The sequence below is a fragment of the Lingula anatina genome, chromosome 1 (assembly GCF_051362555.1).
Source record: "Lingula anatina isolate TDL-2025a chromosome 1, LinAna3.0, whole genome shotgun sequence".
Lineage (NCBI taxonomy): Eukaryota > Metazoa > Brachiopoda > Lingulata > Lingulida > Lingulidae > Lingula > Lingula anatina.
The window spans coordinates 16,114,447-16,138,879 of record NC_141767.1 but is presented as its reverse complement, the minus strand read 5'-3'; the positions used below and the strand labels follow the sequence as shown (position 1 = coordinate 16,138,879).

Genomic DNA, 24,433 nt, shown 5'->3' with positions numbered 1-24,433 from the left:
GGGATAGCTCAGTAACTGTCTGTGTAAAACATTAGCCATGTTTTACTTTTTGCGTAATGGGCCTGATGTTGTCTTTTATTTCGAATACAGGATTTTCTCTTTTGTCAATTTGGAGGGTGAAATTGTTTAATACATTTGAAGCGAGCTGAATTGACAAATCATTGCCACTATATCCAAGTAAATCCCACCATAATATTATAGTTTCAAAAAGCATAACTTGCAAAATTTTCAATTTTCAATAAAAAGGTAATATCAAATTTCCTTTAAAAAATTTATTTGAACTGATATTTTATGCTTTCTTTCAATACTAAAGATAACCCTCTGGCTTTTTTGCCAACTCTGATTTGAATAATTATAGTACTGCGTGTGCAGTAGTAATGCTTTTTCATTACTATGTCATTTAGCAGACTTTTACGAAATGGAGGATGAATAAAAAGGTCAAGTTTATGATCAGAACTTTGAAGAAGTTGTAGATTTATAGCTTTTTTTGGATGACACAGTTATAAATTTGGTTTATACATTGGAATATAGACTTAATTTGAGTTGTATAAGAAATTGTAAGTAGTGATTTATGTGCATTACAGGGAATTTGGTCTCACTTTATATGTTACTTTAAGTGATAAATTAAGAACAACTTTCAACAAAAGCTCCTAAATAAGAATAACAAAGGTTAAAAAGGGTTTCCAGGACAGCAGATCCCAGCAATGTCTTCAAATACTGTTTCCATGTCTTTTGTAGTTGGTTTGGAGGCAATGAAGGAAGTACGGAGTGGTAAAACCACAGATGTCCTCAGGAATAAAGAAATAGCGGGCATGTACCAAGAGGAGTGTGCCTTCTCTGTCATATATGGTGACAACTACGACTCCCTGGATCTCATTGCAGCCTCCCCAGATGAGGCAGGGATATGGGTTGCAGGACTTACGTGCCTCATTTCAGGGAAAAACAATAAATGTAAGTAAGATTGATTATTGGCTTTACCTTTACTGCTAATGTAGACTATCAGTCCCCTAGCAATGCATTATTCGTTCTTCGTGACTGTTGTCATCAGTGCCATTTAGAACACTGTAATGTCTGTTGTTGTACTACAGGAATTATGGCTCTCAATGCATGTGATGTGAGATATGATGTCTATCCATTACTGCTTCTTTGTACTGGTCTGTGTTATCTTCTATCTCCTTGTTACCAGAATTTATCTGGATGTCAGTCACTGAAATGAAATATATACCTGACTTGACAGGTGAAAAACATAACTACTGTACAAGCTACAAATGATGATCAGTTGATATATGATTGTCCATTATTCACTGGTCTCATTTTCTGAAATTTCACTTACATGATACCTCCTACTATAATAGCTCACTGTTTCGAAAGTAGAAGCATCATGATTTATATGATTGCGAATGAAGAAAATGATACAAACAAATTTCAAAAAAATGTTTGGCCATTTTCGATCGTTTACTAACAATCAATCTATCCATCTGTTGAAACAGTACAGCATGTTCTTATACTTGTTTAATTGTCATTTGCAAATTAGTTAAAACCTTTCTGGGTAACATTTTTCAGTTTTATATATTTTGGTGAAGTTACTAGTGCCTAGGTAACATTTTATTCTTTTTTTTTTTTCTCATGCTGTTACTTTGAAAAACTAATTAATCTGCGCTTCTTTACAAAAGCTGATATAACTTTGAGGAAATACTTATCTTTTGTAAGATTTAGGGGATAAAACCTTGATTTTATTTCTTTGATGAGAATACAAGATAGACTAATTGGACAATAGCATGCATTAGTTCGGAGTTCAGCAACTCGGTGAATCCTTGAAGGGGGATTATTCATGTGCTGCACAGTAAGCCTTATAAGCCCTGGATATTTTGTCCTTTTCTTTTAGTTCATTTTCAAGTTAGAAATTATTGCCATTTCAGTTGAAGCGTTTGCCTTTCTTCCACATAATTCAGATTGGAAGATTTTACAGATTATTTACAATCCAGACTTTCTTTATGATTGCAGCTAAATTCATAATAATGAAAATGCTCAACTTGATACTGAAAATGCCGACAGCAATTACTTGGAAACCTCTTGAGTAGACAATGATGAATCTAACTGCATATCTCATGGTCTTTTTAGCTACCCCTTGAGGCCAATTTTAACCTCTGAGAACCCTCATTAGCTTGGTGCAAACTGAAAAATTAACTGTGGCAGGGATTTCTTATCCCTTACAGAAATAATCATCTTTTTCATATTTAGTCAAATATAGATCAGTTTGGTTGTAGGAGTTGTTTGACCAATCAGCAAGAACTTGAATGTGACTAGATGAAAAACCCTCAGATTTACAATGTTTTAACCACTGAAAATCATAAACTCTGTTGGTGTTGGGGCAACTAAATATCTAATATGTAAACATTATCATAATATTGCTGTAAGAAATGTTTTATGAAGTTTTCTTTCATTCACAGCTGTCTTTGTTTTGTCTGGTATTGGACATTGGATATCACAAACAACTAAATCAGCACCAATTTATTAGTGAATAGGAAAATCTGAAATTTTGTCTGAGGGTTTGATTTAAATAATCTCCTTGGGACCTAGAACCTAACGGTAGGTATCTCTATTACAATTTGCTCATAGGGGTAAGCACAGTACTGGACACTCTTCATACCACATGGGTGAGCATCAAAACCATGGCCCCAGTCAGTGGTGCTTGAAAGGGATGCATTCAGGACAGTTTTTTGTCAAAATCTTTTTGCTGCTGCATAAGGAATTGGACATTATATCTCAATGGCAAACTTGGTGTTATGAAATCTGACTCACTGTTGATTTTACAGGCTGGTAATTTAGAACTTGTAAAGTGTTGTTATCTATGTACATGTCTTCTGCCTGTAGTTGAAGGTGGAACTTTTTCATCATTCTGCTTTAAAAAGAGCGCATAATTTGCATACAATTACCTATCCTATTTGTCAATATTTGCCCAATGGGCAGTAATATTAGGTTTTATAAGAGCATTGCCTTGCCTTTACCATTTCTGTAGTTAAAAGAAAAATAATCTAGAAAAAATTATGATGGAGAACTTGTTCATGGAGAAAATATTTGGCTGTTAGATACAAATTTAGACCAATCCTTTCTGTGTACATTGTTGGTTTGCATGGCCAGATAGATTCACGTCCTGAACTGAAGTGAGTGTACTGCCTCAGCAGTATGTACATAGACATCAAGGAGCTGTACAAGTTCATTCTGCAAGACAAATAGAGCATTCACTCTAACAAATGTTATCATGTGCATTGGCCTGTCAAATGAATCGACAGAAACTCTCTGTTATACACTTGTGCAAATTTTGTGGTTATCTGTTCACAGGATGTTAGAAACAGCTCGACTCAATAGAGGACTTTACAGGGTTTGATTTGAGAGAATGCCCTGGTTTAATCTGCCATACCATGCAAAACTCATCAAGAGAAGTAGTTACCTTGAAAAACCTGTATTTAATTGCACCTTACTGTTAATGTCCATGATTGCAGTTGTCATTTTGTTGTTTATGCAATGTGTTAATATGATGTGGGATAAGTAAGAATGAGTAAAAGTCATGTAATAGCAAAATATCCTAAATTTCTACACATAGGACATGGTGATTTGTGTTTACATACAACAGATTGCACAAAAAGTAAAGAAAAACCTGGCAGGTTAACAAGTCTGTTCACATTAACACAGGCATGTGTAGATCTTGCATCCTAAACAAGATGTCAGGCATCACAACTTGCCAAAGAAGCTCAAATTGAAAGCTTTTATGGGAACATGAATTAAAGAAAAATGAGACTGTGGTTTCTATTGCCCCAGTAATGAGAGTGTGATTTAAATACAGGTAGACCATAGCACCTTTTTATTTTAAAGTCATGCGTGCAGGTACCTGTAGAGAATATGCAAAGGTAATTGCATTGGCTCACAACAGGCTTTTAGAATAGTTTAGTCTGGGTAGTATTCACCATGGTGTAGGTCTGCTGTAGGATGAAGGGGAGAGGGGGGAGCAGTAAATTGTATATTTATGTCTCAGTATCTATTTTCAGGCACTTTTTGTTGGGTGCATGTGCTAATGCTTGCAGGTTTATATTTATTTAAAAAATGGAAGTCTCTTTGACTTTATCATATATTTTCACCAATGAAAAAATTAGTTTATCTGAAAGTTCTGATAATTAAGGAATACCTACTTCCCTGAACACTCTCCCCAAAGCAAACCACTTCCCAGTCATGTGGACATTGTGAATTAAGCATCATTGAAGATCTTTTAAAGCTAAAGTAGGAGCTATTGATCATGGACAGATACCTTTTTCCCCTTACTCTTTTGTTATTGAAGAGAAAGGTCTGGAAATGGGAAGATGTTTGAATCAGTGTTAAAATTTGTCTTTTCAAAACAAAAACTGCCATAATTTCTAAGTCATAGGAGACAGATTTGGCCTGTAGAGCCTCTTAAAACAATTGGATTAAATGCAATGTTTGCTTTTGCACTGGGCTTACCATATTCATAACTGCAGAAATGAAACGTGAATGGTTGCATAGAGATACCCATCTTCTGACACTCTTTAAAAAAAGGTCATGGTTTTATTTAAAGTTAAATATTGCATGCTTTCGAATGCAGGCTTTTGACAATCAAAGCACACTTGATCACATCGAAATTCTTAATGGTATAGAACCGAGCTTTTAATGCTAGAGTATCAATTATTAAGGGGTTGATTGCAATATGATTACAGTCCTCAGGTGATACCAGCTTAATTACAAGTGTCAGTTCACCTGTTGTAATGTTGGTTTTTCATTACTTTAGCAAGCTGTGAAAAGAGAATGTTCTCAGAGATTGCAGTAAGTTTATGAATGTTAAAACTGTTATTGACCATAGTGGAATATTGGGGTGCATAAAGCATGATAATCATTGTTTTTAATTAAATTTTCCTTGTGTTTTTGTCTTAAATCTTTATTAGGACATGATCATCCCCACCTTTTTAGTACAATGGGACCACAGTATTGTAGCTGGTATCCACAGCAGCTCTTATTAGACTTAGTGTTATTAATCTTTCATAAGTAGTGCCAATGATATCTGTCTCAGGATTAATGACATAATGCAACTATTTCCCTAAATATAGGACACATAATAGAGACGCCAGTTTTGATTTAAATGATGGGAATGATGAGAGATATCTGAGCATCATAAGTTGGTAAATCTTCTTCTATTTTTTTTTTTTTTCAAGTTGCCTTTCTTGTGTTTCTACTATCTCATTACATTTAATTATGACCCCTGGGATTGCTTTGAGCAGTAATTTGCTGATTTTCTGATAAAGAACAGATAATTCAATAGTAAAGGTGTATTCTTTCCACAACACTGGAGCAACTTGCTTTCTCCTAATAGTCCCCCCTCCCAAAAAAAAAAAAGTTTTTTTTCACAGTTTTCTGAACATGTCCATTAATATAAATTTACATAGTAACCCCACCCTCCCTTATGCCCTCCAGTTTTTGTAAATTATGCTTTTTGTCTGACTGGCTGTTTGTTTGTTTCTTCCATTTCTCCATTTATCTGCCCATCTTTATGATCAGTCTGTTCTGTTCTCCAATCTACCTTGTGACTGTCTGTCCTGCTAGGTTTTCTTTGAACATGCGCCAATGGAAACCTGGTTTTCTGCAGGTAAGGTCACAGATCATGGGAAAGTTGGTGTAGCATGGAAAATTGGATGTAGAAATCATGTTTTAGGACAAATTAAGCAAGTGAACATTGTTGCTGCAGCCCTTGGGATTAGACCCTGCCTAAAAAGTTTAAAGACATTATTTAAGGTGCCCAGGAGAAATTATGTATACGAATCATAACACAACAAGGCGTGGGTGGGTCTTCAGAAAGAAAAATTAGGGGTGTTGAAACAGCAACAATTACTTTATTTGGAGATTTGATTTATTACTTCCTAGCAATTGGGCATTATCAAGAGTATGAGAAGAAAAAGATCATTGCATAGGTGGTTCTAGAAAATCTAGATCACTTCCATAGCTGTAACTTCAAGCATTGGTCACTTCACAATAGGTTAAGGATGGGAGGACCATGCAGGGCAAAATGTGGAGAAATGATAAATCAGTCTGTTTACAAGAAATCTATATTTCACTGGCAGTCACTGCACTACTTAAAATGAGTGTCTGGCTAGTACCCTTCGGTCAAGAAGTATTGATTAGCATATCAAGCTGCAACATATGTAATAGTTATTGATTGCCCCAAGCAGTACTCTATTGCATCAGTGGTGGGTGTCAGTGGGGGTCATTACTGTTACATTTCTGTTACCGTCTATGTGCTCAAAGAATGATTTTTACCCGTTTGTACTGTCAGCTAAAACTGATTTCATGAATTACTGATTTCATCAATTAAGTTGTGTGATTTGAATTTTTTATCTATTGACACAGTTGTGTCTGCATATATTGCCATCACCTGTATTTATCTGTTGCATCAGAGACTTTATTTATTGATTTATTTATTTTAGATAATATCATTATGTTATCTCTATTAAAGAATAAGAAAACTGTTGACCACCCCCTACTGCATCAATTTGTCCCTCATCAATAGAGTTGACCATTTGTTTTAAGGGAATATTAACCTTGCATCACTATTGATTGCTTATTTTCTTTATTTCCAGCTCCAGAATCATTGGAAGATGGTCAGGAAATGAGAGACAGATATCCTTTTGAAATAACTTACAGTAAGCATTAGAGTGAGAAAATTAAGGTTGTCAGTTACGATAACAGTAACAATGTAACAATCGATAATTGCTGACTTGTTAGACATATCAGTTACTTCACCCTGTCAAAAAATTGATTTCATTAGTATTTTTACTTTAGAAAGCAATTGATTTCTTTGACAACTTTGGCATGCTTGAAGTTCCTTAGAGTTTTACTTTTGCAGCCAAAGAGAATTTTTAGGTGTTTATCCAAAAAGTAACTTTCTGAGACCACGCAGGCTTTTTTTTTCACCAATTTGCTGAATGCCTATTGAGCTGAATAAAACCAATAATGATAGTTTGATATAAATAAGTGAAACATTCAAAGAGCTGTATGATATTTTTTTTAGAAAGTTTTATACTTGAATGGACCCAGGACCAGAATAAGCTCTGTAAGATAATGGGAAAAATATAAATATATTCCAGATTCCTTAGAGTTTTTTTCATGACAGATAGGCAGGATCAATATCTGGATTTGTGGTCTCCAGCAAAGACAGAGGCAGATTACATCTGGATTAACAGTATAACCCTCTTCCCAATATCTTTTTGTATGGCATTTACATGTATCTAGATGTAATCTCCCATTATTATCTTCTCAGATCATCCTCTCTCTCACATAAAGTGTGGATAATGTTCAAGCAATTTGAAGTATATCCCCCAAATGCACACATGCACTCCCATATGTACACATAGAGCGCATTCTCAACGAATTAAGCCAGGCTTTACAAAGCCGGTGACCTAAAAATGGCGGACGTACATGAAAGAAAAACTGCCTAATCTTTTAATAGTCTCTCCGCCTCCCCACACGTCGTCCCTGCGGGGTACAGTAATTAAATCTCGGCTCCGTTCGCCATGCGGAAGCTACCTGAGAAATATTAAGTGCGCATGCTCATCAGTTAAACTCGTGGTAAAGAAAGCATGGCGGCTGAAGGCGATCGAAGGAAAAAAGCTCTTCTGTTCTATTATCTTTGAAAACAGAGACGAAAAAGGAATAATTTGGCCCGTAGAGCAGCAATGAATCAACTATCTACGGAGATAATATCACCAGAGATATTCACGGAAATATTAATGTTCGGAGCCGGGATTTAATTACTGTACCCCGCAGGGACGACGTGTGGGGAGGCGTGTGAGAGGCGGAGAGACTATTAAAAGATTAGGCGGTTTTTCTTTCATGTACGTCCGCCATTTTTAGGTCACCGGCTTTGTAAAGCCTGGCTTAATTCGTTGAGAATGCGCTCATACAGTCTTAGCTAAGCCAACTGACAAATTTTATTTTTGGGTCATTGAAGTTTTGTTTTACTATAAAAACGAAGGTTGCTTTAAATCATCTAGTTGCCTAGAAACTAATTTCTACTAGCAATGTTGAACAATAGCGTATTGAGGAAAATCCACTGCCAGTGAGTTAATTATTTGTTAAACAGTGTTAGATAGCTTTTTATCCAAGACTTTCTTGAGCATACATTTTTTTACTGTTTACTATAATTATGTGTGAATGATGGTGAAAACAGAGACTTCTTTGAGCCAACTATTTGAGTGTAGCAGGCTAAGCCAAGCAAAGCCCACTCAGCTTCTGTGTTTTTATATACGTATTTGGGGGGGGGGGGGGCAGTTCAAATTGTTCATGAAGTCCTTTTACAAGCGTTCCTCTTCCATTTCTAGTAGTTTGTGCAGGGAGTATAAATATTACTAGCACTTTGAAACCCAGGGTAACTTTGTAGGTTTAATGAAAAAAATGAACATCTTATGGTGGTATGTTCTCCTCTAAGATCAATGGCCTGAAGTTTGAGAAAGGGATACTTCATTGATTCTTAACATCTGAGAAGCAGTTGTATGTCAGAATATTTTACCCTGTCTTCAGTGTGATGCTTTACATATATTTTGTATTAAAACTGCACCATGTAGGATTAACTTAGTTACCAACTGGCTAACCAACCTTTGATTCTCCTTTTCTGACAGGTGCCATATCCTTGTAACTATCAGGGGAAAAATAAAACATCCTTAACCCAATGTTAAGTGATGTTTTACAAAACTCGAGTCTCACACAGCTTTCCAGATTTTGAATGATTTAAAACTGTTTAGATGGTTGATGGGCCTGTAAGTTTGTCAGGAGGGAGTAAATTTGATTATATTTTGCAATATTAATTCATGGCATTTATCTGTAAAAATATCACCAAAAAGTATAACTTCTTCTTAGATTAGTTCACCAAGAGATGGGTTGTTTACTTAAAGTGTGTTTAAAATCCTACACTTTGCCACTTTCTGTGTCAGCATTACAATTTGACTTTCACTAATATCTCAATCTGTATTATTTCCAGTTGACAGCAATTTTATTCATAATGATTATTTTATGAGAGTTAATGGATTATTCATTTATTTATTAAATGGGGGTTGCGGGTTGTTTTGTCTTCTGCATGCTAATATTGGATGTCACTATTACAAATGCTATCAAAAAAGGACTGGCGCATGGAGCCAAGCATGTTTATCAGATGCAAACTATGTCTTAATTTTGAGAAAATGAGTTTTCGAGTCCTATCGTACTTAAACTAGCATTAGACATTGATAAAGGGCACCAGATTGGACCTTAGTTTAGGTATTTATTATACCAGCTCTTTTCCACATAGATAGAGCTTGGAGGCCTCACCTATGGTAAGGATGGAGCAAAATTTGAGCATCACATTGAGGCATATTTTGCCCGTTTTTCTTTTTTTTTTTTTTTTTTTTTTTTTTTTTTTGTATTTACTGGGCCCCTTGAATTTAACAGCTTTCAGTGTGTCAGATCAATAAGAGTTGTCTGTTGACCTCTTGTTATTTTTTATGAATGCTCAAATATTTGCAGCACTCTTTTATTTATTGATTACTAAAAAAATGTATTAGTACGTTCTTGCTTGTGTAGCTAACAGTTAAATCTGTTTAAACATCTCACACAGAAACTTAGAATACACTGAATCCAGTCCTGTAACATCAATTATGTGCCAAATTAATGGTTATTATGACATTTTGGCAAGTTGTCAAAGGTTACATGAAGAATTGTAAAATGATGAAAAAGAAATATTAGAAACAGCATGTTTTGTGTAATTAAAACTTTTTTTAATTAGTATGATTAGACTGTAAGCTGTGGATATGCATCTTTGTTTCTTTAACACTGGAGTGAGAGAGCATAGCAGAAATGTATTTCTTTCTTCCTTAACTTCTGATACATGGTTACAAGAGGTATTCAGTTCAGCAGACCAAGACAACATAGGGGTGTTGGATGAATTCGAAGTCATCAATTTGATGAAAAAATTAGATTCCAATATTTCTACTGCCAAGATTCAGCAAAAAATAAAGGTGAGTTCTAAATGTGTATTGCCTCAGCTAGGGAGGTCATGTATTTGCCTTTGTTGGTTTGTCAATTAAAAGCCTTTATGTTTTGATACATCCCGATCTTTTTAAAGCAATTCTGAAGATAAATAACATCTCTTGCAATTATTTTTAAGATCTAAAATGTTATTTAAGATTTGAAAGAACAGTTTTTGTTTTCATTTTATGCTCAAAGTCATTTTTTCATTCCTGTCTAAGATTGCACACTTAACTCGTCATGAAGAGTGTTGGAATGACAGTGACTTGCGTCATGGAACGTTGGAGCATGTTTTTGTTTCATTAACTAAGTATTGAGAACAGAAGTTGGTAAAGTACAAGAAATAGCAACCAGCAGGTGGTATACCGTCACAGTTACTTCGATCACCATTTGCCAAGCAGTGTTAGATTTTCTTCTTGAAGAGAAGTTGAAAAAAGATTTCTCGAGGGGAGTAGAAATATGTGAACAAGAATGATTATTTTCCTAGGTGAACTGTTTTTTTGTATGACTTGGTTTTTCTTCTAGTTACACCTAGAAACCTTTTCAAATATGAAGCAAGTGTTTTTTTTTTCTTTTTATTTCCACCTTTTTTGGTTTGATGCAGTTGATTCTGGTAGAGGCATTCAAAGTATCAGTTTCTTTCTTTTTTTTTTCACTTGCGATTCCGATTGGCTGTCGGGAGTTGTATTTCTGGTATGGGTTTTAAGATGGGTATCAGACGTGTTTTCCTCCTGCTGTGAATTGACTGAGGTGCTATAGGTTTGTTAGGAAGGTTAAGAGGTTACACATAGTCATTGCCCTCACATCTTTTACATTTTCTTTGGAACAGTACCAACTTGAAAGAAAAAACAGAACCCAGACTTACATAATGTATTTTCTCTGTTCTCTGCTTTGAGACCAGTTTTCCACAGATTGATCAGATTATATAAGCCATCATATCTTCTTGGTTAATGGAGTCAAGAAACTGTGAGAAGCTCATTTGTGCAGTGATTTATTTGATTTATTTATATTTTTATTATTGGCATCAAAATGACATACATTTTTGTCTGATTAACCAACCATAAAAAGGCACTGATCATTTAAATCAACATGTTATGACAAGTTGATGTCTGCAGTGATTTATGAAAGTTACATTTATATATAGATGAGTTATTCCAGTATGCAATGACCTCAAGAAAATGCACTTTTATTCGTCCGAAAGTTTCTGGATAAAAGACATGTATTACAACAGATTTTATCCTGAAAACAAGGTGAACTTTTGAATGCTTCCTTGTTTTTGTTATTGTGCCAAGAATTATCTCTTCAACTCGTTTTGACTGAGTTACAGGCATGGGAAGATGTTTTAAAATAGATTACGTGGGTGGTGCAATGAAAATATTAGTTTCTGAAATGCTTAAGACTCTGAAAAAGCTATGATGTTGATTGAGTCTCCCTTCAAATTAGTCTGCAAAGTTGGTTTGTTGATAAGGAATGTAAATATCATCATAACAGAGACTTTTCTTTCATGGATTAGTTATTGGTACAAAATTGATATCATTAAATTGTTTATTATCCTAAGTCTAAAACTTATTAATATGCACTCATGTCCATGAAGTCAAACTGCGGATACAAGTAATTGCTATTTATTTGATAAAAACAAAAAAAAAAAACTTAATTGGAATTACATTTCTCTTTTTGTCTAGTTTGTGACTGTAATGTGGTCTGAAATTTTGTATTTTCTCATTAAGTCATCTTTCTTTCTAGCTTACAATAAAGCCGAAGGCTGCATTCCCACAGATTTAGATCGATCCATCTGGATCGACCTAACTCCCTGGGGGTTCAAGCTAAATTGCTGTCAGCCAAGCGCGCACAGAAGTTAATTACCCCCTTACAGCTTTTAGCAGGGGGACAGACATTTAAGCTGGCTAAGCTGACAGTAATCTAGTGAGACTCCCCACTGGGATAGATCGGTCTAAAATCTGTGGGAATGCAGTCCAAGACTCATACAAGCATAATATTAATAAAAATATGAAGGGTTCTGTTTACGCATTAAAAAAATTTGGTCAGTCATTTCAAACTAAAGTATTAAATTAAAAATGAAATTTAACATCAAATCCACGTGCAGTAATTTGTGAGTAGGAGAAAATTGCTCTTTACCTTAGAAAAATTCATTTTGATGGGAAATCCCATGGAGAACAAGCACCTTTCAATAAGAGCAGAGCTCCCATAAGTAATATTTGACTCCAAACTATGATAGATAGAAAATAATGTTCATTTTTCTCATGCCAAATGTAGCTGTTTTGTTTTCTTTAGACATTGGCTTGGATTTTATGTTTCTGTGAGAGAAGTCCTTACATTCTTTAAAATATAAACAATAAAAGAATCTGAAGTATTTCATTCACCTTTTATATTCTAGGAAATTTGCACGGCAAGGATAGAGGGCAAAAATGTGCAGCTGAATAGTGATGAATTTAGTCGACTTTTCAAAGATATGGTCACAAGACCTGAAGTATATTTTCTCTTAGTCAGGTAAGTCTTCTTAAATTAATTATACTGTCAACTAAACAAACTTAACAAAACTTTTTAAAATTTTTTAATGCTTTCAAGGTGTTTTGAAACTTTCAACTGTTTGCATGGTTGGCATGTGTTGCACATTAACTCTCTTTAGAGGGTTGTGGTATTTCACTTGTGCACTTATGAAAGAAGAAGACTGGAATAAAGAGGTTTCTTTTAATCATCTTAACATTTTTTTCCCTTCCTCCTCCTGCAGAACATTATGGGCCCTGGAGATCTAACGGGGCTTCTCTTTCAATTCTTTATCAAGTGAAGCAGCTGGGAATTTTAATGCTTAATTTGGAGATTCCAAGAGAAAATCTTTCTGCACTGTACGAATGTAGCTCATCCTTAGCACATCCAAGATATGTGATAATATGTTTCAAGAAGAAATAATTACTTTGATAGCCTTAACATTTTTATATGTTGGCATGTTTGCAAAGTATAGTTAACCTTCAGACGAGGAAAATGTAATTGAGGTATAGTGAATAGACATGGACATATCTTTTTACTAGTTTCCTTCTTATTTTAGCAAGTGCATATAAATTTCGTAACATTGCAACTTTGGGTGCCAACTATCAAATGTTAAATTAGATTTCAAAAAAAAAAAAAAAAAAAATCACAAAGGCACTGGCAAGGCTAGGGCCTACCATATTGAGTGTAAGAACAAGTTAAATGAATTGATATCTGCCATCAAATGAATCAGTAAACTTTGAAGTCTTGTGTAGCTTGAACCAAAAGAGGTGCTTCAGAAGGAGCAGAGTTGTAGTAATCAAATACAGCACTGTCAGGTGGCCATTTCTGTGATAGATGTGTTAGAAGAATATGTAAACATCTTCATCAACTTGAGAACCAGAGATGAAGGAAAGGTGAAAGACTAGTATACCACTAGTCCTTTTATGTATTATTATATGCAGTCGCCTGTGTTTGTAGATTGATCATGCCATGTATGATTTGGTATATATTGATAAAGTTTCTTCTTCTTTATTTGGTCTTAATCCCAGGAAGTCAGACTTAACAGCCCTCCACAGCAGCAAGCCTGAAATCAATGTTTCTCTCACAAACTTGTTTATACACTTCTGTAGCCAAAATTTATCAACAGTGGTAGTTTGATCATCTAAGTGAGTAATATAGTCAACTAGTTTCATTTGTTGACTGCATTAGCTCAGATGGCATATTAATCAAATGATTTAGTGTTTCAAACACCTGAGATATTTAGGATTTTTACCCCTGAAATAGTATGATAGAATTTTGGTTGCTTATATGCATTATGACTTTCAGCAAACTTTAATTAAAAAATGTCTTCTCCCAACACTTAAAAATAACAAATTTAGGATAACAGCCATTTACTTTTCACTTGGTCTTTTAAATACATCCTTATTAAATCAGTCAAAGTTTTGATGTTTTTGACACTTGCCTTGTTATTCATTTTTATCACATCCTGCATATGACTCTTAGAGCATCTTCATTGTCAACTCTGCAACCTGAGTTAATTAAAGCAGTGAAGTGTTATAACAACAGAAATGCAGAGCAGACAGTAAATTTAATGATAGAATCTACGCAGAGATTGTGGTATTTGGGTGGATGTTATATGATAGATAGTGTGTTAATTTATCCAGGAGACAGGTGCATAGTCAGTGGGAACAGGGCTCCGTAACTCGAAAGCATCGTGAATTGCGATAGTGATTTCAACTTCCATTTCGAGGCTATTATATGGGGCGAATAAATGCAGTGTTATGGAATAGATGCGCTTGGTCGCAATTCGCAATGCTTTCGAGTTATGGGGCCCAGGTCAGCAAAACATTGAAAATAAAAGTAGCCAGTTGATTGTATTACCTTTTGCATGAACCTTTATGATTCCAGTTTATTATTGATTTATAATATCTCTCTCTCTCTCTCTCTCTCTCTCTCTCTCTCTCTCTCTATATATATATATATATATATATATATATATATATATATATATATATATATATATATACTCTGGTTTAGTCTTTAATGGAATGTGATCTGTGATCTGCTTGTGTGGCTCTGGCTATGCGTTTACTAAAAGGGTGAACTAAGTCATGCAGTAATGGCTAAAAGTGGACTTAAAGGTACTTCGGGCTACTACTGTTCCATACAGCAGTTCAGATTGAATTTACAAAGTAGTGTATTTTTAGTCTGGAAACTAATTCATCTCGATTTCTAGATTTTTTTCCCTCTTACCACAGTGCTGAGAAACAACAGTGCCAAAAATGAATTAAAGCTGAGAAAATAACCAGCACAGTTTGAATGAGGTTGAAAAGAATGTTTAGTGTGCAAAAGTACATGAAAGGATCAAATGATTGAATGGAATGAATATCTTGTTCTTTTGATAGGAGGTAAAGTTCACTGTAGTTGCGTTACCACACAAATGCAGTATTATTTAAGCATATTGTATATTTGGTTTGCTGCAACTATAATTTTAATTTTTAGTCAAATATGTTCCTTATATTGCTATTTATGGCAAATTGGTATAACAAATGTTATAAGACATGTGTTAGAATATTTGGTTCACACATCACTCTTGTAGGACTGATCAAAGAATTTTTTTAGGTTCCATCTCTTGTAATTATACTCTATGTCTACCATATCTCACACAAGAGAGGTGAAAAAATATATTAAAGTGGAGAATTCCAGCAGGGGCTTTCATTTTTCAAACATTTCTTAGACAGCATTCCCATAAACCCATCATACTAGCTGGATTCATTTAACTCTACAGGACTTGTCGCTAAAGTGCTTTCAGTGTAATCAGCTTAATTGTCTGGCACACCCCTTTGAATAACTAGGGGGTAATTGATCTCATTAATTTCCCCCTAGCAGTATGAATAGGCGTGTCAGGCAAATTAAGCCATTTACACTAATACGCAGAGTTAGACCCCATTCCCAGAGATTAGATTGATCTACTTTAGATCGACCTAACTCCCTGGGGGTTCACGCTAAATAGCTGTTAGCCGAGCGGGCACGAAAGTTAATTACCCCCTTACAGCTTGTAGCAGGCAGGACGGACATTTAAGCCGGATTATCTGACAGTAATCTAGTGAGACTCCCCGCGGAGATAGATCGATCTAAAAGCTCTGGGAATACGCCCTTAGATCAATCCAGCTAATATGATGGGTTTATGGGAATGACCCCTAAAACATGCAAAACTAGTCTACTGTAATGCTGCATCTATCTAGCAATGTATCATGCATCACTGTCAAATGGGAGAGGGGGCTTCTCTCTAAGCAGGGGCTTCTCTTCATGTTTTAAGGGTTCTAGGAGTGCTTTTTAAAAGCAGGAGCATCTATTATGGTATATTCTCTTTTAACAACATTATTTAATCTCTATTTCACTATTGATACATTTTGATAGTTTGAATTTAATATGTTCCAGATACTCTAGCCATGCAGAATATATGTCCATAGATGACTTGATGTTGTTTCTGGAAGCTGAACAAGGTGTAAGTATTTCAATCATCCTAAATATGATATTACTTATTAAATGTCAGTATTTTCTCTTGCATAGACAAAACAAAGCATTGTTTATGTAGTATTAATAATGCCATTTTATTTATGCTGGCACTGCATAGTACTTACATAATATAAATTGTTGTTATTTGACTATATTAATGTTTTTGTCATCAGCAAGTTCATGATCTTGTAGAGCTTCATACCATCAGTTAAGCATTCCTTGAGAATGTATGAAATATGATTAGTGTGTTTCAATTATGTCTGTTCTGTGGACAAGCATGTGTGAATGGGTGTGGGTGTTTATATGCAGAATGATACTAGCACAGTAGGATAGCACCATTCAAGTGCATACATGGATCAATATTGTGATCAACTTCATACTTATTATGGTATTATAACATTCATTGAGATAATGTACAACTTTTTGAAAATCAGATTCAAACTCAAGTGCTCATAGACAGTGACAAGACCTAGTTATGTTGTATTTTGTTTTCTCTTGGGAGTACAATTTATGAAGATAATATCTTTAAGCCTCAGTTAGCTTATTAGATTGCAGTTATGATTTTGCTTTAAATTCTGTTTGCTTGCTCTGGAGAGAAAATCACCGATAACAAGTACCCTTAGATGAGATGAGATGAGATGTTTGAATTTATGTGACACATTTAACTTGAAGTACACCTGTGTGTATGTGTGTGTGTGTTTACTAAGATTTTTTTTTAAATAAATAAGAAGAAATCCACTTCTTTACAGATTTCTACAGTAACCAAAGAAGATTGTTTAAGAATAGTTGAAAAGTATGAACCCTCTCCAGAAGGCAGGCAGAAAGGACAGCTTGCAGTTGATGGTAAATATCATTATGATTTCTACTGTACTGCAACACTGCATTATTTTTCATTGGTGAAATAATTATTTCAAAGAGAACAAATGAAAATAAAAGAGAAAAAAAGACTTCTTTAGTAATTGATATAATGTTGTGTTCTTTATGTGGCTTTAATGTTTGTTTTTTTCCTTAAACAAATGGATTTATAAATGATTGATTTTGTTTGATGTTAAGGGAGGACAGAATCTTTGTTTTGTGCAGAACATATAAATAATTTCAGTTAAAAAAGAACAAAATAATTAATAATAGATAAAAGAGAGAAGAAAAATAAAAAGGAACCACAGCATTCACTCTAATGAGATTACTATGTAGCATTGTTTTCCAGGTTTTACTGCATATTTGTTATCAGAAGATTGTGATCTCTTTGACCCAGAACATCGCAAAGTTTGTCAGGACATGGCTCACCCCTTGTCCCATTATTTTATTGCAACATCGCATAATACGTAAGTATTAGTTAGGGGACCATTTCACAAAAGACCTAGGTCATTTTTGGCCTAAAACCTGAGCCTGCTAAGGCTTGGGTGATTAAGCTGCATTTGAAAAAGGATCTTAAAGGTTCTGTAAAAGTGTGTGATTTGTAGAGCTTCATACCATCAATTTAACATAACTTGATAATGTATGAATTCATTGTCAAAGATTAAATTTCTCAATTTCTATACACATTTTAAAAGCAGCTTTACCTTCGGGAGCTTTTGCCCAACTATTTGAACTTCCTATCTATGAAAACAATGTTTTCTGTGACTGTTCAAAAGATCATCCTTCAAAAAACTATGTGGGAGATATAACCTATCACATATCTGACACAATACCATAATGTTAGCTCTGAGGTACAGTAGCTTTCAAAATTTGTGTTGAAATTGAAAAGTTTAATCTGTGACAATTTAAAAGGTTTTAAACAGTTTTAAAAAGGTCTTTTAAATAAGCCCTTTGAGGAAATTGTGATTTTGTTGAGGATGGTTTTTGCTCTCAGTAGTGACAGTAGCTGATTTAGCTATGTCAAATGCCTTCATTAAAAAGACCAATATTCCATTGTGACTTTGTGTAATTGGCTATCCAATTTAAGCAGTCTACACATATCCCAAAAATTACGACTTTTCAAAATCAGGCCTCAGAAATTGCATTATTTTTTTTATTCTGCCAAAACAATTGCATGCGGGCACAATCTCAAGTTCATAAAAGTATCAAATGTATATTTCTTATTTAAACTGACAGGATCGTACTTTTACTAGTTGCTTGAAAGGCTGCCGTAGAATTAAAGTTTTTCTGTGATTACATTTAATGCTCAAAAATAAGGCAATTTGTAGATTGAATCCTCTTAAACCATCAGACATATATTACAAGCTAAAAATAATCAAGAAAATTACCTGAAAATCAAGTTTTCTTCACATTACCTTTCATGCTAATTGAATATATCCATTATGAGTGTGTTATTTAATTATGGATATTATTTAACTGCAGACTAATGTAATCACTTGCATTTTTTTACTGTTACATTAAGTTTTTTTCCCTTCAATTTAGATATTTGCTAGAAGATCAGCTTAAGGGCCCTTCTAGCACAGAGGCATATGAAAGGGCATTAAAAAAGGGTTGCAGATGCTTGGAGTGTAAGTAGAGAAGTGATTTCCTCCGGAAGCTTATTTTTCTTATAAAATGTCAGGGATTTATGTAAAGCTTACAGCATTCTCTAGTTGCATTTTTGCCTGACTTTAAGATATATAACAAGTATCTGATATGCTGCCTTGACAACATAGAAAGAACAAAATAGCTAACAATGGTTCTGGTGCACTGGTCTCTGTTTTCTTCATGTTATTCTTTCTATAAACTTTTTGTTGTTGAGGCATGGTTACTTTGAACTGAAAACCTGCCTTTTGAGCAGAAATTGTGTAACAGTGCAGAATAGATCAACTTCCATTCTAAAATGCACCATTGCAAACGGCAATCAAATGTTTTTATCCAGTTATTTCCTGAATATGCTTAAATTGAATATTTTTGGATAAATTTAACAAAAAAAATAATTAAAAACGCTATGGTAGGAAACTTCTAAAGGTAAGAGAGAAGAATATTTAAAATGGGACCACTTCAGTTGCCGTTGATCAAATATCCATGTGCCACTTATAGGTGTTGGCATTTCTGCACTGAACTAGGTGTATTCAAAGAAACCATCAATCTCAATTTAGATCGTCCTTGGAGGTTTTTTGCCGCACTATTTTAAACACCTCATTTATCATGACTACAAATGTGCTGCAATTTTCCTCTGAAAATATATTGATATGACATTTGAAAGCAGTAAGTAAACTGTTTTATTTCCATTATAATGATTACCTGACAGTAAACAAATTGTATAACTAAATGAGCCTGCCTACAGTGCTTATATTCATGGTGCTATTAAGGTAAATGCTTTCTGTAAAATATGATCACATATTAGAGAACTATTTTTCCAATTATCAGCAGATTTCCGTCTTTTTGGGAGTCAAAAATATCATTGGCATTAAATAGATTTTTCCAACAATCAGCAGATTTCCAACTTTTTCGGGAGACAAAAAGTCTTCTCCCTGTGGTTTGCTTATTACATATTTTAGTGATAGTTTATGTTCTATAATACAACATGTTTTGTTTGGTAATAATCACTGTAAAAGGTATCAAAAGCAAAAATTAATATAAACTTATATGGTCATTTTTAAAAGGCACTGATATTCAAATAGATATTATTGTTGGATAATAGTCATTGTGAAAGATGCCAGTAATGAAGGTGGTGTATAAATATATTATTATATTTCTCTTTTCAGTGGACACATGGGATGGTCCCGATGATGAACCAGTGATCTACCATGGCCATACTCTCACCTCCAAAGTTTCCTTCAAATCTGTGATAGATACCATCAACCAATATGCTTTCCAAGCATCAGAGTGAGTGGATCTCTGTTTTTAGTACTATATTTTTTATTTTGACATACCAAGTTGGGTAAAACCCGTACATTAAAAAATTAATTTGAATCAGATGGCTGTGGTGAAATATTCCATTAAAAAATTGTTCTCAGTAGGCAAAGATGGCAAATTAAATGTACTTGACACAAATTGCAGATATGAAGCAAAGTATGCTCCTTTTCATTTGAATGTGGTGTTTCCTTTTAATATAACAATAAACTTTATTATAGTCCTTGGCCATGTTATCAAGATCAGTGAATAGTTTGTAAAGACTGCACTAGATGATCAAATCAGACCAAGACCTATCTAGTTATTACATTTTAGATCTTAGATAAAAGGGATGGTGTGAGAGTGCCTGTGTATTGATTTTGTTAACCACCTACTGATTTTTGTCCTGAGATATTGCATCAGGTCATGGAATTTTACAATTAACCGTCTGAATCCAATTCCTTATGCCGTCCTTGGAGCTCTAATGTAATTGCAATTGCTGTAATGTACTCAGCATTGGTGTTGTGTGAGTTTGCCCTCTGTACTTAATTGTTTGTGTACAATGATACGGAAAGAACCCAAATCTGAAGCAAACTCTTTTTACCAAGTAAAGATTGGAGGGGTTTAAGAGTGAAAGGTGCATTATCATAATGATACCCTTGGGATATTTCTTGGTTTCCATGCATATTTTTTAGGCTTTACAATTTTTTTTAACTTCTTGCAGCATCATATTGCATACACTTTTTCTTTATTTTGTCAACTCATACCCTCCCATTCTGGCTTCTCTAGGTACCCTGTGATTCTTGCCATTGAAAACCACTGCTGTATCAAGCTCCAGCAGGCCATGGTGCACTATATGAAGGCAGTGTTTGGAGACAAACTGTATGCTAAACCTACAGATGAGAATGCTATACAATTGCCTTCACCAGAAGAACTAAAGGGAAAAATCCTTATAAAGGTACATAGGGTAGGGAATGTAGAGAAAAGTATATGCGAAAAATGCACTCGAAATTTCATAGATTTTGGTGTCTGGATGAGAAAGATGATATTTGACTTGTATTAGATTGATGATGGGGAGAAAGGTACTATAGTTCATAGATTCCTACTCCTTTTTTTTCTCTCACATTGACAACACAGTGTCTCTGTAATCAATAATGATGCAAACAAGAAAGAAGGAGGGCCCAGGAGGACATGTGCTGATAATGTCTCGTTTGCACTGCCCTTTGTGTGTAAAATTTGCTAACACTATTAGTGTCAGATCAATGGGAAGGCATCAAGTACCCCTCACCGGTTATTGCCCTTGTAAATTTGCAGTTGGTGAGGTAAAACATCGATTTAGATTTTAAACGTAACATTGCCCTTGTCGACGGTGTTCAGAGGAAGAGTAATGGACCTTATTTGCAGCAACAGTTTGTGAACCCTGGTATATGTAATGAAAGTCCATAGTGATATATAGCATACATGCACTAAGTCCTAGATTGATTCAGAGGGATGCTGAGGTCAGAACAGTATAATTTGGTGCTGCTCTCTTGTGATATCTTTTCCCCCTCTTAGTATTTTATTAAAACTTTGTGTGAGCAAATATGTCAAGACCCAGACTTAATGATGAACATATGATCAGAAAACATTGTAATTCTAACTTTCTTCCTCCCATAGGACTACATGTTATTACTGCACACCTGAGTTTTGTTGGGCAACAGGGCAAGTGGGGTCACATGCAAGTTGTGCAGAGAACTTAAATTGAAGCAAAAATTGCAAAACAGATATTTTATTTGTGAGATCTAATAGTTGAAGGAACCTGCATTATAGTTGGTCAACTACCATAGACAGTATGATAGACCAGATTTAAATGCAATATCAATAACGTGAATTGGCAGATGTAGGATATCAAGAAGTATCCTTTGGCAAAAAATATATCCTATACTTTTTGGTGTTCAAAAGCCATGTTTTGTAGAGACTTCAAAAACCATGGTGTAATGGATACAGATATCCATGGAAAATATCCATTGCTATGGTACATTTAATTAAAAATTTACAATTTAATTTAGTCCTCCTATCAAAGATTTATGCCCACATCCAGGGCATTCACAACTCAGTCCTGTGATTTCATTTTCCATCATTTTAAATAAGATTGTATACACATAACTGGAATTTTTCAATCTGCATGTTTTATCAAGTTTCAGCGGTGTCAATCGAGTTCTATCAATTGGTTGTCCCTATAAACCGTGAAACTGCCAGCTAGCACCACTTCAATCTGCACCAAAACAACCAACAATTTTTTCTGCCCCACAAAAAATTATTTCTAGTGTAGAGCACAGTAATCCACTTGGGTAGTCCCTCTCTTCATCCTGTCTTCTCCAGGGCACACACCTGCTGAATGTCAACAACTGAGGTGATGGGTTTATTCCCCCAGGGCGCACACTTAACCAGTGACTCAGGATTTGGGGTTATTTCCATGGATATTGGAAAGGCATGCATTGAAAAGAGAACGGAAAAGATGCTCTTAGTTCTGGGGGTCTATAATGTCAAGGTTGTGATATTTAATTTAGAGTTGCCGGAGTTGGGTACTCGGGGGGCATTTTGTACATTTCCATGCAATTATTTTTGAAATGAGATTGGTAATATGATGTGACTTATGGAGGAAACTGCACACAAATAACTCATTTCTCTGGGTTCAGGTCTCTAACTGCTGTGCTGTGGGTAAAGCATTTCCAAGTCATTCCCCTTTTCCTTTCAAGACCTGGTACTTAATATTATCTCTAATGAAGAGGTTGTTGTAAATGCTTAAGAGCAATAGTATTTCAGCTGCTGATAAGGGTAGGATATCATGGTTTTCCTCAACATATTTCCAATTAAATTGGAATCTTGCAGATATTTGAAATGTTATAACTGGTTCACTATACCATATACTACATCGCAATGCAGGGTCATTAAATATAGAGAAATTTATACTAGGTAAATTTGGTTTTACTTATACTGGGTATAATTTATTGCATGAATTATTATTATTTTATTATTATTATTATTATTATTATTATTATTATTATTATTTAGTGCAAGAAACTCCCCTTGGACTCTGATAATTCTGAGGGCTGGGTTACGGAGGAGGATGAAGGTGCTGAATCCACTGACAATAGGAAGAAAAATAATAAAAGAGTAAGTCATGCCTACTCTCCTGCCCCCCTCCCTCCCTCTCTCTCTCTCTCTCTCTCTCTCTCTCTCTCTACTCTGATAAAGAAATAAAATGTAGTCTATGCATCACATTCCAAACAATTACTGAGTACAGGAAATAGACTAATTTTTTTTAGAAAGTTATTGATCCTCTGTTGGTGACGCATGTAATGTCACCTTTTTTTATGACAGTATTTCTGTTTTTCTTAATTTTTGAGGGGTAAGCAAAAGAACTGCATATTTATAGCTGTATTTCTTTTTCTTTTTGTATGTGCATATATTGTGTAATTGCAGCTAGTACTTTGCAGTTGTAGCCAACTGCAGCAAAGTAATATATACGTATTAGTTTTTTCTCAATATGATTGCAGCCACCAGAGGGTGCTATAAGGAAGTACCTGCTTTCCAAGGAGCTCTCAGATCTGGTGTCTTGGTGTCAATCAGTCAGGTTTACAGATTTTGAGACGGCAGCAGATGAACGTAAGCAAACCTGGGCACATTAAAGAGCCTTAGAATTTTTTAGCACACCGTAGGAATCACTCATTCTTTTGATTTGGCATTTCTGATAAGGCACATTGACTTTTGAGTTTGTTCACAGTATAACTATAAGGCATTATGGCATAATTTCAAAATATTGTTCAAAAATTGATTATGTATTTATTAACTTACAAAAAGCTTTATAATGAATCCTTATTTCCACTGCTTCAAACTATACATTGAATGTATGAAAACAAATATTTTATGTACTATTCAGCTATCCCGACAATCACTGTTTTTGTTCCTTCAGAGGATGTATGGGAACTGTGCTCCTTCAGCGAAAGTTTTGCCCTGCGTCTTGCCAATAGTTTTCCAGAAGAGTTTGTGAACCACAACAAGAGGTTTCTGTCTCGGGTCTATCCCAATGGTGCCAGAGTGGACTCTGGGAACTACAATCCACAGGACATGTGGAACTGTGGCTGTCAGCTAGGTACAGTTTGTGCTAGTTGTGTTTGGTTAGGTGGTGTGTTCTAGATATGTGAGGAGTCACAAGTGTATTAGGTGTGCCATTGTGCTGTAGATGTGGTAGATGTGACATTGTGGTAGGTGTGACATTGCTCTGTAGATATGACAGATTGTTGTGAGGGTAAATATGTTTGTGGAGCATGTAGAGTTTGTTCTTGTTGTGTTTGGTGAGTGGGTGGGATCTAGATATGGTAGGTGTGACAGTGTGTGGTAGTTGTAGAAGTGTGCTGTATTTAACATGAAATGGTTTGGTATGAAATATGTTTGAGGTGACCTAGGGAAATGTAAATAAAAAAAGTGTTAGTTGGTGAATCTATGTGTTTATAGAGAAATCTGGAATATTTAACTTATAAATCCTTTCACTGTAAGGACATAGAAATGAATTCAGTACATACTAAATAAGAATTCA

General features: G+C 34.8%; 1 protein-coding gene across 3 annotated transcripts in view; it reads left to right on the top strand.

The window, feature by feature from the left end:
* Positions 1-24,433, top strand: part of LOC106172721 (inactive phospholipase C-like protein 2) — a 42,810-nt gene that overhangs the window by 8,657 nt on the left and 9,720 nt on the right. For 2 of the 3 annotated variants that reach the window (XM_086995937.1, XM_086995924.1), the window contains exons 3-15: positions 739-951; positions 6,639-6,680; positions 9,919-10,046; positions 12,452-12,564; positions 15,985-16,051; positions 16,812-16,905; positions 17,267-17,384; positions 18,460-18,545; positions 19,728-19,848; positions 20,644-20,812; positions 22,909-23,010; positions 23,394-23,502; positions 23,810-23,989. In XM_086995937.1, the coding sequence (XP_086852063.1) occupies positions 739-951; positions 6,639-6,680; positions 9,919-10,046; positions 12,452-12,564; positions 15,985-16,051; positions 16,812-16,905; positions 17,267-17,384; positions 18,460-18,545; positions 19,728-19,848; positions 20,644-20,812; positions 22,909-23,010; positions 23,394-23,502; positions 23,810-23,989 (1,542 nt within the window). The remainder of the gene's footprint in view (positions 1-738; positions 952-6,638; positions 6,681-9,918; positions 10,047-12,451; positions 12,565-15,984; positions 16,052-16,811; positions 16,906-17,266; positions 17,385-18,459; positions 18,546-19,727; positions 19,849-20,643; positions 20,813-22,908; positions 23,011-23,393; positions 23,503-23,809; positions 23,990-24,433) is intronic. The other variant, XM_086995931.1, reaches the window with a different exon arrangement.